The 16,183-nt window shown below is 43.7% G+C and overlaps 1 protein-coding gene across 3 annotated transcripts in view; it reads left to right on the plus strand.

The window, feature by feature from the left end:
* The window catches only part of atp9b (ATPase phospholipid transporting 9B), a 37,751-nt gene extending 21,612 nt beyond the window's left edge, over positions 1–16,139 (plus strand). For 2 of the 3 annotated variants that reach the window (XM_076754281.1, XM_076754283.1), the window contains 17 exons: positions 1,382–1,494; positions 3,489–3,740; positions 6,542–6,703; positions 6,890–6,982; positions 8,488–8,571; positions 9,014–9,184; positions 9,318–9,416; positions 9,542–9,631; positions 10,002–10,146; positions 10,548–10,612; positions 10,844–10,999; positions 11,197–11,261; positions 11,494–11,602; positions 11,696–11,753; positions 12,693–12,896; positions 13,905–13,937; positions 14,284–16,133. In XM_076754281.1, the coding sequence (XP_076610396.1) occupies positions 1,382–1,494; positions 3,489–3,740; positions 6,542–6,703; positions 6,890–6,982; positions 8,488–8,571; positions 9,014–9,184; positions 9,318–9,416; positions 9,542–9,631; positions 10,002–10,146; positions 10,548–10,612; positions 10,844–10,999; positions 11,197–11,261; positions 11,494–11,602; positions 11,696–11,753; positions 12,693–12,896; positions 13,905–13,937; positions 14,284–14,420 (2,036 nt within the window). In that variant the 3' untranslated portion in view covers positions 14,421–16,133. Of the gene's footprint in view, positions 1–1,381; positions 1,495–3,488; positions 3,741–6,541; positions 6,704–6,889; positions 6,983–8,487; positions 8,572–9,013; positions 9,185–9,317; positions 9,417–9,541; positions 9,632–10,001; positions 10,147–10,547; positions 10,613–10,843; positions 11,000–11,196; positions 11,262–11,493; positions 11,603–11,695; positions 11,754–12,692; positions 12,897–13,904; positions 13,938–14,283 lie in introns of all 3 variants that reach the window. The other variant, XM_076754282.1, reaches the window with a different exon arrangement.
* Positions 16,140–16,183: the final 44 nt, after the last annotated feature.

Raw genomic sequence — 16,183 nt, forward strand, 5'->3', positions numbered from 1 at the left:
GATCATCGCTGCGTTAGCAAGCACACACAATATGTTACCTTGTGCGCGACATGAATGAATATCAAATGTTGTGTGGAAATCATTTTTTGGAGCTCAGTAACACTCGAAAGAATGTAGTAAGAAGTGGAACCTAATGTCCCACTGACGGGTATTAAAAAAGAAGCACCTGATAACACAAAATAACTTAATAAAACGCTCAATAAATCACCAGAACACTTCAGGGACTCACATTTCCTGCAAGACAAGGCTGAGAGTCAGCTGGTCATCATGGAAAATACAGTGAAAAAATACAAAACATGACGAATTGATGCATTGTTTCATGTGGAAATTAAACCATTTAAGTGCGGTTTGATCTAATCTGATCTAAGACTGTCAACATTGCTGAGTTAAAGAAAAAATGAAGATAAAAGTTTCAGCAAATCTTCTGAATTTCCAGATATTATTTCAGCCTCTCTCTCTCATTTCACAATCATGACATGAGTCTTTCCTAACACATTGCTGCTCTTTGCTAATGCCGGACAGTGTCAGAGTGATGAACTCTTGCGGCGGTCCTAACATGCTCCTTTGTCTTACCCTGCTGATCTAGGTAGGAATAGATTAGCTGAAGAGCCTATTTATCCAGGTTGATAGTTAAAGCACATGGAAAGAAGAACAAACAATCAATTCAATAGAACTGGTTAACCCTGTGGCCCTAATGTTTTTGGGAGTTAGATGCCCTCTAATCAGCTTTATGCTCTATCAGCACTCATTCTGGCAACCGACATCCATTAAACAAGAGCAGTGCCCTCGTTTTCAGTTTGTTTGTTTTTTGTTTTTTTAGCGTCTGAACATTCACTCAGTCTTTTTGTATGCAATGTTGTGTCTTGTCTGTCGGTTAGAGAGGACATTCAGTCCATATTGGTAATGAGATTAGGTCAGTGAGAAGGCAGTCACACCACTCTGCAGGTCCCATGATGCACTGAGGACAAATGCTGTAGTTTCTGTGTGTTTCTGTGCTTTCAGGCATGTTGAATATCTTTGAATATCGTGTATTTTTTCTGCTGTCTAAAGTGGTGTCAGTGTGTTTGAGTTGAGTTTGATGCTTTAAAACAGCTGCGTTTTTTTTTTTTTTACATCTAACTCCACATGTTTGTGTTCTCAGAACAGAAGATGCTGAAATGTTGTTTTACTTTGACTTCAAGTTGTTCATTATGCAGTGTTAATGTTAGGGTTAGTCAGCATCTGCATTGAAAATCCAGAATCAGTCGGGCTATACTTCTGATGCTGACAATAGCAAAATAGATGATAAGATATAAAGAGCAATAATGACCATGTGAAAAGCCGTAACTGAGGATTGATGTCTGAGTTTCTTTATGATCAAAACTGCTCTTTTGAACTGCAGGCACTCTGACACAGAACGAAATGGTCTTCAAGCGGCTGCACCTGGGAACAGTATCCTACGGCACCGACACCATGGATGAGATCCAGAGCCTCATAGTCCAGTCATATGCACAGGTGAGGTTCATCACTGGGCTGCAGCCAAGAACTATTTTCATTATCGATGAGTCCACCGATTATGTCCTTGATGATTCATTGATAAAGAAGTGAAGAAAGGTGATATTTCCAAATGTCTTGTTTCTTGTGACTGAATTCAAGCCCAGTAAATGCTCTTAAAAACAGATGATTCAAAAAAGTTATAGCAAAGTGTTTTTAATGCTAATTTGGCAATGGTGCAACTCTTTCTTTTATGCCATTTAGCAATACAGTTAAGTTATGAATTTCCATTGAATTATGTAAAATATAGATCCAGTATGTAACACTGGACAGAATCAACCAAAACAAATCAAAACATGCCACATACAAGATTACACTGTGCCTCCAATGGGCAAGTGGATACACTGAAATACAAATATGTACCATATTTCACTCCACGTTGTTCCTGCTTATTCCCGCCTCTCCCTGCAGGTCAGTTTAATCAATTTTTATATTTAGCTAAGGATAAGTTTTCCAGGAAAGAAGCCCATATTGTTCATTCATCATGGAGTGTCCCTGAGCGACTCCTCGTACTGTAAGCAAGTGTTTTCCTCGCTGGGTGGCTCAGATCTGGCTGCGGTCTTGACAGGATGATATTGTTCGTTCTCAGCCAGCTCTGAACAGCTGGTCGACACCGAAACCATCTGCCCCGCACCCTTATGTGTAATTTCAGCTAATGAAAAATGACTGGTTCTTTTAGAGCTGCGCAGCCGAAGCAGGGCAGAGCAGCAGTTTCTTTACTGTCACGGTGACATGATTACAAAGTGCTGTTATTGCTTGAAGCATTATTATTATTCCAGATAAGGGCAGCAACTAACGATTCTCATTTTCAGTATTTTCATGACAAATCAATTTACTCCTGTAAATCTTAGAAATGGTGAGAAATACCATCATACAGAGCCAGTGTGTTGAATTCTGCTTTTGTTTAACTAACAATGGAAAAAATATAAAGAAGTTTCATTTACTATCATATATAACAAAGGAAAGCAGCAGCTTCTCACATTTCAGTGCTGGAACCAGCAAATATTTGGCATTTTTTTTACTTTAAAAATGACGATTGTGATTATCAAAGTAGTTGATTTCCAAATCAATTAATTGTATCAGCTCCAATCCAGATTAGTGCATCTTTAATCATCGGTCAAACGTTCCAGGATACATTAACATTAGATAAGAATTAATTACAATTTACACATGCTTTTTTTATTCATGTGTCGTGCGTCCAGCAACATCTTCATCATGTCACTCAAACACTGAATTTGTCTGACAACAAAACCTCTCCATTGATCTTTCCGTCACTCTTGATGAAGGTTGTCGTCTTGCGTCCTTACTGTACTGCCCACTGCCCCTCCTGTCCTGCCTGGCAGGATTGAAGGTTAATAATAAGCCAAAATGAAATGCTTCAGTAGAGCGCATCGGCCCTGTCAAACGCAGCTGGCACAGTGGGCCGTCTGCCCGCTCACTAGTCACCGCCCAGTTAAACTGATGGTCGATGTCAAACCGGCGGAACGCATAAAGGACCCTCAAACCAGATATGACATGATAAAGATGGTGATACACCGCTTCCCCTCGCTGTGTCATTTAGCCTGAAAAGAGCTGTCGGAGCGATTTTGGCGTGTTGTGTAGGATCAGATCTAGATGTGTGTTATGTGCAGGGATCCCATAGTGAGGAAATTACAGCAATGTTGTAACATCTGTGTGATGAACATACATTTTCTAGGTCTGAAAAGACCATTTTACTGTATTTCACATGCATTTAATTAGCTGATATATGTTTTAGTCGGTAATTCGGCAGCTTTTTTCATTAATTTCATTTCATTCTCGGTGCAAACCATGAAAATGAGCCATTAGTCAGCAATGAAATGTGATTTTTGTGCTGACAAATTTTGATTCACACCCTTCATAACTGCTTGCTCCAGATATAAATGAGTCAAACACTGCAGCCTTTTGTCTGCTCACATTATTTATCGTGATGTCAGGTGCCCCCCCAGCCCTCCACCGGGAGCACCGGTGGCTCCACTCCATCGAGGAAGACTCAGACGTCGGGCCCGAAAGTCCGCAAGAGTGTCAGCAGTCGCATCCATGAGGCCGTGAAGGCCATCGCCCTGTGCCACAATGTCACGCCCGTCTACGAGTCGCACGCCAGCGTCAACGGGGAGACGGAGTCTGCTGAGGCCGACCAGGACTTCAGCGATGACAACCGCACGTACCAGGCGTCCAGCCCGGATGAGGTCAATATGCTCCCAGAACATTTGCTTTTTACATCTGACATATTTCAAAATGCTTCAAATCAGTTTTGTTGAGAATTTGTGGATGCTGTGTTTTTATTTACTTCAATGACGAACCATAAACAACCAGAACCCACATGGAGGTCACACGATGTTGATTGTCGTCAAATGTTGACAAATGGTTTTGCTCTCGGAGGCCCCATTTACACTTTCATTTAAAGCGTCTCATATCCGGATTAAATCCAGATCTGATTTTATAGCGTTCGCCCTTCTGGTAAGAATAAACACGGGAGATTACGAGGAGCAAACCCTGCGAGCTCCTCCCTCCTCTCTCTGTGTGTTTTATTGGTGATCCTAAATAACCCTGGTTTGTCTTGATAGTCATTTCATGATCAGAAAGTCAGAGGTCGTGAACTCCTCGCAGAGGTGAAGCCATTTAATCGTCTGTATTTGCTTCCTGAGAATTTACTGCTTCAGCTGAAGGAGGAATGCAGCACAAAAATGATCCCCAAAGGCATCTCCATACTTCAGCTTCCTTTTCTCTGACCGTCTCTCCATGTCACCCACGAGGTGGAGCTTTTATGACTGAGGGTGCTACTAAGCCCTTCATACGTTATTTCAACAGAATTAATCAGCAGAGAAACGCTGATGATCATTAAATGCTGTGGGGATTTTTGATCTGTAAAAGTTAGTCAGTGTTTGTTGATGGGGATGCGTGTAATGTATATTGAAGGGTAGTTAATCTTCCCATACACATCCAGTTCAAGACCGTTGGCATGTTTATCACCCATGACACACGAGGCTTCGCAGAGCCTTTGTGAGACTTGCAGCCAACTCCGACAAAGAAAATGAAGATAAAAAGGTGGCCAAAGATAAATTCTCAGGTTTCCTTTTCGGTTGATGTATATATTTATTTATATCCCTGCTCACTCTGCTCTATCTCTCCTCTCTCCATTGTCTCACACTGCTTGGATTGATCAATATTTAATTTTCTCTCAGAGACGATGAGAGGTGGAGGTCTGTGATTGTTGGTCGAGCTCTCCCTTCCCCTCCTACTATGTTCTTTGTTCTTTCTCTGTCCTTTCATTCCCCCCGCACCCCCCCATTGACTGCAGCATGAGATCTTGGCCACCGCACCTCTGTTAGTGATAGTTTGTTTGGCCCTGGCTCTCTGCTCAGCCTCTCTAATGTAATGAGCCGTCATTAAGGAGATGAAGTGGGCGGGCCGCCGAGGTCAGAACGGGGGTCTTCTGACCTGCTGGTCAGCCGTGCTGTGAGCAGAGTCCTCCTGTAACCTTTGACCCCTGTAATATCAGACAAAAGCATTTGACTGTAGCCTTTAACGGCTGCCATTTCCAGGAAAGTAGGTCCTCTGTCATTTCCAATTGGATGTAACAGGCAGCCCCAGTGAGCGGACGACGCAAACGTACCATATTTCTGAAATATGCAAATAAAGTATGATTTTGTCAGGCTGGGCAGTCACTTTTATAAGTGGAAGCCAGGCGAGCAGCCAGGCGTCAGCAAAGGATGTAATCATGTTAAATGTTTTAATCATTTTTACTCAAAGTTATAATGGTTCTGTGCGTTTAGACCCATATTTCAATAGTAAAAGCTTGACATCAAGAATGTTTAAAGTCATAATCTCATACAGTGATACACGTGCACACACAGACTGTTTAGAGTTGAGCATTTTTAAGGTAAAATTTTGGAGCATAGAGATGGAATAATGACTTCCTATGAGCATAACCAGATCAGATCAATTGTGTTGAACAGGAGTCAATTCTGATCTGGAGATGCAGCAAACAAATTGAAATTACAGTGAATCCATTCTAGCCTTTATATAGCCGGTGACATTACAGGAGGAGAGTTTACCTCATAGTGTTCATCCCAGCATGCTTTAGTTGCTGTTAATTTTAGAGGCAGCGCTGCCGTTGTGATTTACATGATCACTGGAACATTGTGAACACATTGTGAACACAGCTGAAATGATTGATCGGGCTGTTTAAGCCAGTCTGCCTGTTACACAGCAGTGCTTTCCATCACTCACATGTAGTTTATATCAAAGTTGACAAAGCTTTAATAGTTTCTGTAGAGCTGATTAAGTAGATCAGAGAGCTGGTGTAGGATCCTCAGCACATGGTGCATGTGTCCATTTGTGTGTGGCTGCGTACACACACACACACACACACACCAGGATAATGACACACAGATGTGTGTTAAGTAAATATAGGCAGCCCTTTTTACGGAGCTCAAAGGGGGAGCAGGAGAAATGATGGGGTATTAACAGGAAGTTCCAATTTGTAGGTCAGAGTATAATAACAACCTTTGAGTGAGCAAATTGAAAATGAACCCATTGAGGATTGAGTCGTGTGCAGCTGAACGCTCACTCGGGGGCCGCAGTTCCTGCTGAGGAGAAAAAGAGGAAAGAGAAACAGAAAAACTCTTATCTGGAGCTGAATGAGGAGAGCTCAGCAGCTCTGGAGATGCCGTAACTCTCTGATGCCTCGTCTCTCAACTGCAAGTGAAACTGGATCCCATCGGCTTATGGTCTGCGTTGGTCACGGATTTTCTTCTTGTCCTTGTGAACCTGGTTTATATTCGGTAAAGAGCGATCATCCTGGAATTTAAATTCACTTTCACTTCAAAGTACATGTTCCTCATCAATCCAGTCAGTGTAAAAATGGCTAAACTAATCACCCTGCTAATTTTTGGTGAAGTTAGCGCAGACGTTTAATGGTGTCAGAATATCAGATTTTGTGGTCTTCTACATGTCTGTGAGCATCTTACTTTCACGGCTTCCTCAGGTGGAGCTGGTGCGGTGGACGGAGAGCGTCGGCCTGACCCTGGTGAACAGAGACCTGACCTCCCTGCAGCTGAAGACTCCCTCTGGACAGATTCTCTCCTTCTACATCCTGCAGATCTTCCCCTTCACCTCCGAGAGCAAAAGGATGGGCATCATCGTCAGGGTGTGGAGCTTGTATATAACAACATGATGTGTGGATGCTCCTTCCTGTGTGGTGTTTTGGTCGCTGAATCATGTTTTTCTGTGTGTTCTGAGTCCGACTCTGCTTACAGTAAATGTAGAGGACTTCCAGTTTGTTCAGACTTGTGCAGTTGTACACAGGAAATGTACTCATTGTACTTTGATTTAGGAGGAGTCGACGGGAGACATCACCTTCTACATGAAGGGTGCTGATGTTGCCATGGCGAGCATCGTCCAGTATAACGACTGGTTGGAAGAAGAGGTAAAAGGGTGCATTCACTGTATGCTGGCAGAACGGGAAGTCGTGCATGTGTTCATACATTGGTTACCCTCACTGTTAGCCTTGAGGTCACATCACTTAAATCGCCTGAATTAGCGTCTTGTGCAGTTTCACACATGTGGAGCGTTTTGTTGGAAAAGTGGAACAGATTTCTACAAACTGTGTTAAACTCCTTTAAAGTTCGCTGAGCGGCGCCTGTTTCGAGCTCCTTTCACACATGACACGATACCCAGGCCACCCCTCGCCTAAACCAAGCAGAGTATTTCCAGGAAGTCAGAATGTGTCTGACACTCTCCTGTTGTGTGTTACAGGTGTGAAAGGGCAGCTCCTTTAGTTCATTTGTGAAAATATTGGATTTTATTAAGATGTTGGCACATCTTATGTTCTTTTCACCAGGAGATATCTCAAACTGGGAAATGCAAATCTGGAGCTGACGTGGCTTTTATTTATGTTCTAAATTATAGGTTGTGATCTTAGCAGCAGGGCATACAGTCAGTACAGATAACTAAAAAACACTTTTTTTTTAGTTTGTTTATTATGTGGACACGATGGACACAGAAAATGAGGTGCTGCCAGCAGCTTATAGAATAATAAAAGAGCTCCAGAAACACCTCAGAAACAAAAAATAAAATGGACCCAGAAGCCGTATCTCATCTTAAAGTGTCTTTTAGCAACACCGTAAAACCTTTTATGTGCTCATTTAAAGTGTGGACGCGACCATTAGCTGTAAAGATGTTATTGAGTATAAACAACAGACGAACGTTCGCCTTGTCACACATCATTTGTCGGTCCAGTCGCCTCTCTTAACCAGGACATTCATCAAGAGATCAGCCCGCCGTGTCTGCACCAGTTTGGTGGCTGAAGGTCTTGTGTGCGTATGTTCATAATTATATTGGCATTATTGAGTCATTTAGCACTGGGGGCAGCGTTTGATTTAATTAGTGACCTACATAAAGTTGAAGTAATTACAGTATGTCATATTCATGAACAATGGTGCTAATGATGTCCTGTTGGCTGTAATATCCCGCTGTCAAATCAGCCGGCGCTATGGTTGCTCTGCTTGTCAATAACCAATCAACAGGACAGATTCGCCCCATTGGTGTTTCATATCAAAAATAAACCGCCGTGCATCCCTTTGTTTTACTGTGTCCTCTGGATCGCACCAGAGGCCATGTTATTCACCATTGATTTCTTTGGTGTTGGTCACAATATGCCGCTATCGACAGCTCTGCACACGGCGTGCTTAAACAGCAGCTGCTCTAATAAAACACATCATCTGCCCTCGATTCATATTCATGAATTCATACAGGTTTATAATCATCATTCACAGGGGGAAAGATAATAATTAAACATCGGGAAACATTTATTTAACTTCACATAAAGCTTCAAATTCAGCCTTGAAATACAGATTTAGGAAAGTATCTGAGATGGAAAATTGTCCCCGTGTGCATCATCATTTCCTAACATCATTGGCTCCTTTGTGTCAGTGTGGGAACATGGCCAGAGAAGGCCTGAGGACGCTGGTGGTGGCCAAGAAGTCTCTGTCCGAGGAGCAGTATCAGGACTTTGAGGTATGGATGAATACGACTGTATGTGCTGCTCTCCATGCAGCCCTTCAGTTCTCCTCTAATGTTTTTATTTATACATTGTCTCTAGAACAGTGTAAATGTAATATTAGATTTTTCTTACTGTCATGATTTACTTTTGATATGTAGCTTCAATGTTGTCTTTTCTTACTGTTTGCATTACTACACTATAGTATGAGTATGAGAGTCTGTCAGCCCTCTGAAATGAACATTTAACCCATCAGCAGCTTCGGTCATCATATTCACATTTCTGTTTGTTTGTTTGTTTGTTTTAATTTCCCGGACTCACACACAGATGCTCATCGTCATAATGCAGTGTTTTTATCTTTATCAGTGTTTGCCTTTGACTCCTTTTCTGGTCTTTCGAAGGGTTTTTAAGCCCATAATTTCCCCCTCGTTTATCCCCGTTTCGCTCCTCTCTCTGCAGAACCGCTACAACCAGGCGAAGCTGAGCATCCATGACCGAGCCCTGAAGGTCGCAGCAGTGGTCGAGAGCTTAGAGAGGGAGATGGAGCTTCTGTGTCTGACCGGTGTGGAGGACCAACTGCAAGCGGACGTCAGGCCCACGCTGGAGCTGCTCAGGAACGCTGGCATCAAGGTCGGCGAGGAAATAACCACTTGTACCAGATTAAAGCTGCTCAACACTCACCTCAGCAGTGGTTCACGGTTGTAATCAGACAAAAAGCAGGAAAATTGTGAAAATTTGCTCGTTGGTCTTATTTTCTGCTCAGATCTGGATGCTGACGGGGGACAAGCTTGAGACGGCTACATGCATCGCCAAAAGCTCCCACTTGGTCTCCAGAAACCAAGACATCCACGTCTTCAGACCGGTATGCTGTTTTTACTTGCCCTGTGCGCCGGTGCATTGATGTAATCATAATGCGCCTAATTAACGGGAGACGGCAAAAGGCATCAATATCCTCAGGACTAATTGCGTTGTGTGGCTCTTGAACAGGTCTCTAACAGAGGAGAGGCCCATCTGGAGCTCAACGCCTTCAGAAGGAAACATGACTGCGCCCTGGTCATCTCTGGAGACTCCTTAGAGGTACTACAGCTCAGCACAGCGCACAGCGACATTTCCTTGCACAGCAGATGATGCTGAGCATGCAGCCAAACAGGCAATGAGAGAATAAAAAGTACTTCTCATCCAAAACTAATGCGTTGGAGTTCAACCAGGCCTTGAGGATTTGGAGAGGGAAGCAAATCACCAAAACATACAGGTCATTTTGTTATGTGGCAGAACAATTGGAACTTGTTTGTAACAGCGAAGCAGGAGTTTTTACATTCTGTTGGAAGTGAAACAGATCAGTGTTTGCACTTTGGCAGCGGTCTCCAAGTCAAAACACGCAAATACATCTGGAGCTTTCCGTGTCCAGTTAACTGTGTTCTGCGTCTCCGTCTCTGTCGTGTCGCAGGTGTGTTTGCGGTATTACGAGCACGAGTTTGTGGAGCTGGCGTGTCAGTGTCCGGCGGTGGTGTGCTGTCGCTGCTCCCCGACTCAGAAGGCCCAGATCGTCACGCTCCTCCAGCAGCACACGGCCAACAGAACCTGCGCCATAGGCGAGTGTGGACAGATTACGTGGCAGCAGCATTATGAGCCCGGACGGGCTTTGGCTCCGGTCCACAGGCAGCCTGGGAAATTCTGTCAGGGGGGAGAACGTCAGCTCAGTCCCTGAGGGAGGAAAACCTTAGACAGATTAAATAACCAGTCCAGTGGACTGAGAAGATTCAGCCACATCCCAGCTGCGACTATTTAAATGTGCTGATGTCGAGCTGAAAACGTGTTCAAGCTCAGGAAGGATGTTACTGCAACACCCCAGACCAAATATACATGTTACTCCATCTGTCCACAAGATGGCAGTCAGAGCTCACTAAGACAGCTGCTGCTCTCTCTGCTCAAGCATACGATGCCAAATAATGTGAAGCTTTTCTTAAAATGTGTTTGTTCATTGTGGTGGCAGGCGATGGAGGAAACGACGTCAGTATGATCCAGGCTGCAGACTGCGGCATCGGGATTGAAGGGAAGGTAAAGACCCCCATGAACTCCTCAAACAGGGACTGCAGACCTCAGCTATTAGTGTTAATCTTGAAAAAACAATGAAGCACTGGTGATATCTGTATTATCTATGTTCCCTGAAGGCCACACGTCTTACTAAAGTGTGAAGAATCTGCCTTTATTGTCAGTTTGGAAGTTTTTCTAGAAGCTGATGGAACTTGAAAAGTAGCGCATCGCATCTTTCCACCTGTGTGTCCACAGGAAGGGAAGCAGGCGTCGCTGGCCGCAGACTTCTCCATCACCCAGTTCAAACACATCGGCCGCCTGCTCATGGTTCACGGCAGGAACAGCTACAAGCGCTCGGCGGCGCTGGGCCAGTTCGTCATGCACAGAGGGATGATCATCTCCACCATGCAGGTACAGTCATGATCAAAGCAGTGATTATTATTATTATTATGAAAGTCTGCATCCGTGTCTTGTAAAGATGTTTGTTGGATTTGTTCTCGATGCCTGTTTTTAATTTCTGCTGTGGTGAAGCCAAAGATCATTTTGCACATCGTGGACAATAAAGCCCTCAGCTAACGAACTCTATGCCCTTTGTTTTCTGCCTGCAGGCCGTCTTCTCCTCTATATTTTACTTTGCCTCTGTGCCCTTGTACCAGGGTTTCCTCATGGTTGGGTACGTACCTTTTCTGAGTGTGAAGCTTAATTTGGCTAAAAAAAAGAGGAAGCATTACCAGAAGTCTGTCCAGTACAGCTACCTCTCCAGCTATGCTGAGTCTCTTAGTTGTGTGTTAGCATCATGAAGTTAATTTCTCAGATGCAACCTGCTAATATCTCACATGTATGTGGATGTTTGACCATGTAAGAATGCAGTTTTATTGCCCGTCCTTCATTTCTCTCTATGCCAGGTATGCCACCATCTACACCATGTTTCCTGTGTTCTCCTTGGTTCTGGACCAAGATGTGAAGCCAGAGATGGCTCTTCTGTACCCAGAGCTTTATAAAGACCTCACCAAGGTGCAGCGCCCTGTTTTTAAATGTGTGTGTTTGACAGAATAAAATCCCTTTATCTGCATTTTCGTCCCCTAACGTCTTCTGTTTCTCTTTCAGGGACGTTCATTATCGTTCAAGACTTTCCTCATTTGGGTTCTGATCAGTGTGTATCAAGGTAACACACACACACACACACACACACACACACACACACACAGACTCAGTCACTGTATCTGGCGGATTAATGCAGCAGCTTCATGAAAATAAAGAGCACATTCTTAACAAAACCAGCGACAACATGACCGTATCTGTGAGGAAGGACCAGGCTGGTGTTGTAGACTGTCAAAGCAACTCCTCAACCACCATTTCATCATCTCTGCTGTGTCTAATGCCAGGGTCCCCGGGCCCCCTCAAACTCTCAGACGGTCCGTTTCTCAGTATCTTAGGTTTCCAGCCGCCATCCGCTTTTTACATGCAGGCTTTTGTCTGTCCGGTAAATCGATATTTCTGTAATCGCTAAGCCATGCAGCGTGTGAGAAAGATCTATGTTCCTGCTCGAGCGTGACTTCCTGACAGCTCGAGGTTTTTAATTAAAGGCCAGTACCTGGTCTGTGGCAAAAAAAAAAAAAAAAAGGAACACCAAGACGACGACAGCGGAGGAGGAAAATATTAGGCGCCAATCCAGCTTAATTTATTACAGAGTTTGACTCGCTGGAATGCGCTGTATGAAGACTGTATGAAAAAGCAATTATGCGATCAGTGATAGGCTGTTAAGCTCAATTTGTGTCGTGTTATGATGAAATGAAAGGCTATCAAGATACAGAAGGCGCCCAGAGATGAGTGGGTGTCTGGACACTCGACGATTTGAACCAGAGTGAGACACACTGGAGCACATTGTGCATCTTTTCCCCTCATAAATAATGTTATTGAATCAGTCCTTATCTCCAGACACATTAATCCTTAAATGTCAGCAGTTTGTTCTGTGATGAGCGGACCCGAGAAGAAATGTTAAGAAAGAAAGAATGCATGAGGAGAACCTCAGACGCGACCTCTCCTCAGCGAAACCCGGTCTGGTAACGTCACGTGGTCGATTTGTTTCCTTTGGCGCCACCAGGTGGCATCCTCATGTACGGCGCGCTGGTGCTGTTTGAGTCGGAGTTCGTGCACGTGGTCGCCATCTCCTTCACGGCGCTCATCCTGACCGAGCTGCTGATGGTGGCGCTGACGGTTCGGACCTGGCACTGGCTCATGGTGGTGGCCGAGTTCTTCAGCCTGGGCTGCTACCTGGCCTCGCTGGCCTTCCTCAACGAGTACTTTGGTAGGTTTTTTTTCCTGTTTCTGATTCTTACATATCGTCCATGTAGCTTTGAAAACGTTAAAAATGCATTTATGAAATTTGTTCTAAATGTTTTCGTGTGTAAGAGCTTAATGAAAAGGGACAAATATCAGAAAAGTAACACAAGGCAGGGTTTTTGAAAGCACAACAGCGCTTCACTTCCTGTTTGCTTTTGATTATTCTCTAAATTAAAGGTGTGCTATGCAGGATTTTCTTTAAAAAACAAAAACAATGTATGGATTCATACATCATCACTGATGACCCATTCAGTGGTGTATTTATCTGCAGAGACTCTGCTCTCTGCTGTATTTTTTCTTCTCATTTTGTTGTGGTTTGGATGTTTCTGGGCTGCAGCCTTCAGGCAGTGGGTGTGTAGCCGCCATCCAATAACAGCCCGCAGGTGAGGTCAGGCGAGCAGGTACAGGCGGAGACGGTGTTTAAAACAGTTTGATGACAAACAGAAACCAGCAGAGCATACCTTTAATTCCACAAAAGGTGGAATATTCAGATTATTTTGTCCTGTTCAGTTTACTGTCACACGTGACAAAGAGAAACAGGAAGTCCTCACATTTGAGAAGACGGGACCAAGAAAAGTTTGACATTAAATTTTTAATTCAAATAAGTCGCCATTCGTGTCTCTGTCAAGCAGCTGATGGACTCACTGACTACTTGTTTCAGCTCTGCTCCTGCAGCCCGTAGCTCTGACTGTCTCTCGTGTTAGCCGTCGGTCGGTAGCAGAGGAGCGCTCCTCTCTGTCCGTTCAGTCCCGTATCAGGCGGACTCCTCCTTCTTCGCTTCACCTGCTCTGTGTTGACTCTGATGTGACGCCGCCGGGCGCCGGAGCGCCATGCAGCAGCTCGGCCCTCAGCTCTGTGCTTTTATTGCTTCCTGCCTCTCTCTCTCTCTCTGTTTCTCTCCTCACTGCTAATCTTTGTACCGCACTCACTCTCTTTCTGCTGCATTTCTTTTGCTTCTGTATGTTGGCAACAGGCATAGGCAGGGTGTCTTTTGGAGCTTTCCTTGGTAGGTGTGCAGCCTGTAAATTAATCTCCTCACTCCTGCATCCGTCCCCCTGCATTTCTTCTGTCTGTACGTTCCTGTGATGTTCCTGTGATGTTCCACCCTGTCGTCGTTTTGTTTCATTTGAGGTTTTTCTTTCCATGGTATGCACTGCAGGTCTTTGTTATCTCGTGTCACGTCATTCATTACACCGTTAAGTTTTCGTTTTTGTGCTTCTGTGATTCAACACATCTGTACCCGTTGCTTCTGACTCTCGCATTGCTTGATTGAATCCCATCCTCCCGTGCAATCACGACACAACACTGAGACGTTTGCACCTGAGCCGTTTTTCTTCTGTTTGCTCTCCCAGACTTGTCGTTCATCACGACTTGGCCTTTCCTGTGGAAGGTGTCCGCCATCACGTTGGTCAGCTGTCTTCCTCTCTACATCATCAAATACCTGAAGCGCAAGTTTTCACCTCCGAGCTACTCCAAACTGTCCTCATGAGTTGGATTACTTGTGTTTGTTTTGTAGTTTCGTGCTTGTTTGAGCTTTTTTCAGCACTTTTTTTACTCGCTGATCCTCGGTGACGGACAGGTGACCCGCGGAGGTCGAGGAACCACTGGAACTATGGGAAATGGAGAGAAATGAAGTAATTCCTCTTTGGATTATGTCACTGAAACTTGGGATGACTTGAAAAAAAAACAGAGCACATAAAAAGAGACTATAAAAAGGTGGATTTTCTCGGGTAGAAGAAGAGCGACGGAGTCAGTGACTTCGAAGGCCTGAAACACTTGACCTGATTTTGTTGGAAAAGGGTCAATCTGCCTTCTTTTGCTTTACAGCATTTTAAACAAATCAGCTTCAACTGTCATTTTATACACTTACTTTCAATGTTTGAATTTTTATATGTGGAATTTTTTTTAAGTGTTATTTTTTATTCCTGGTATTAAGCACAGTTGCTGGCCGGCATCTGTGGACAGTGTTGAGTTGCATTACGGGATAAAAAAAAAAAAGATAATTTATTCAAATGTTTTCCTACATTACGTTGTAAATACAGCCTTTACTTGCAGCTTGGATATCTGCTGCTGTCAATGTAAACCGCACTGCGTTTAACTCTCGTGCATTACGAAAAAAAAAAAAGACCATTTCCGATGACATTCACAAAGAAAATGCTGGAACTTGCTTCGATCTGAATTTCTGTGCGTTTGCTGCTTTATGTCTTTTACATTTTTAAGACCGTGAATGACATCGTTATCGCCGTAGTATAAAACCAGCACTCCATAGCCACGTTAAATGTTGTATAATCAGCATATTTGGCCTTGATTATACTGCGTAATTTTACATTTATGATGTCTGTCGGCAGCCACCCGTCCTCCTGTCGGGACACGGCCGCTCGATTCGTGCCTCATTATGATGTATTTTAATGTACTGAAGCCGAGTCTCACAGCATTGGATGTTAAGCAAGAGGTGAGCGTTTGTTTTCGTTACCTCTGCAGCCAGAAATGAACTTCCAGGAGCTCGAATCCTGCTGCTCTTCTCTGAAAGCATTTTTCTGATGGTAAAACTACTCTAAAAGTCACAACGAAGGACCCCGAAACACCGTCGGCTGTATATTTTTAGGCCTTTATTGACAAAACGACTCCCCTGGGTCTCTTTGTGACTTTGGCCTGTAGCAGACGATGACATTCAGCTCTTTTTAAGGAGGAATGAGTTTTATCATTCGCTCCATGTGCTGTTAGTGTTGAGCACAGAGGGAAAAATCAGATGGAAGAACGTTAAACTGTTCTAGGTTGAGTTTATCAGTGAGGTTTTCAATCTTTCCTGAATCATAATTGAGTTAAACTCAGGTCAATTAATCCTAAACATGGTTATGTTTATTCATTTGTGTAAATTGTGGCAAACACACTGTAAAATGTAGCTACACTGTAAGACAGAAGGCAGATGGTGGATGCAGATGTTTGGGGAGAAGTTGGTGTGGCTGAGGTGTTTTAATGCAAATTGAATTTAGGCTTTAAATTCCTGATTTACATTCTAACGAGAAACAATTCCAGATGTTGATTCCCGTGTTTTCCTGTCGAGATCTTTGTTCTGTGTACGTGAATGTGTGTAAACTTTTCTTTCTCGTGAACTTGCTTTCCGTGTCCGACACTGCGATTTCTAACAGTAAGTCTGTTATTTATAATATCATTGATTAATGGATAATAAAAAGAAACAACAGATTTTCTCCTTGTGGACAGTAACTGGACATTATCGAGGTTTTATCCATC

This window comes from Chaetodon auriga, chromosome 17 (assembly GCF_051107435.1).
Source record: "Chaetodon auriga isolate fChaAug3 chromosome 17, fChaAug3.hap1, whole genome shotgun sequence".
Taxonomy (NCBI): Eukaryota; Metazoa; Chordata; class Actinopteri; order Chaetodontiformes; family Chaetodontidae; genus Chaetodon; species Chaetodon auriga.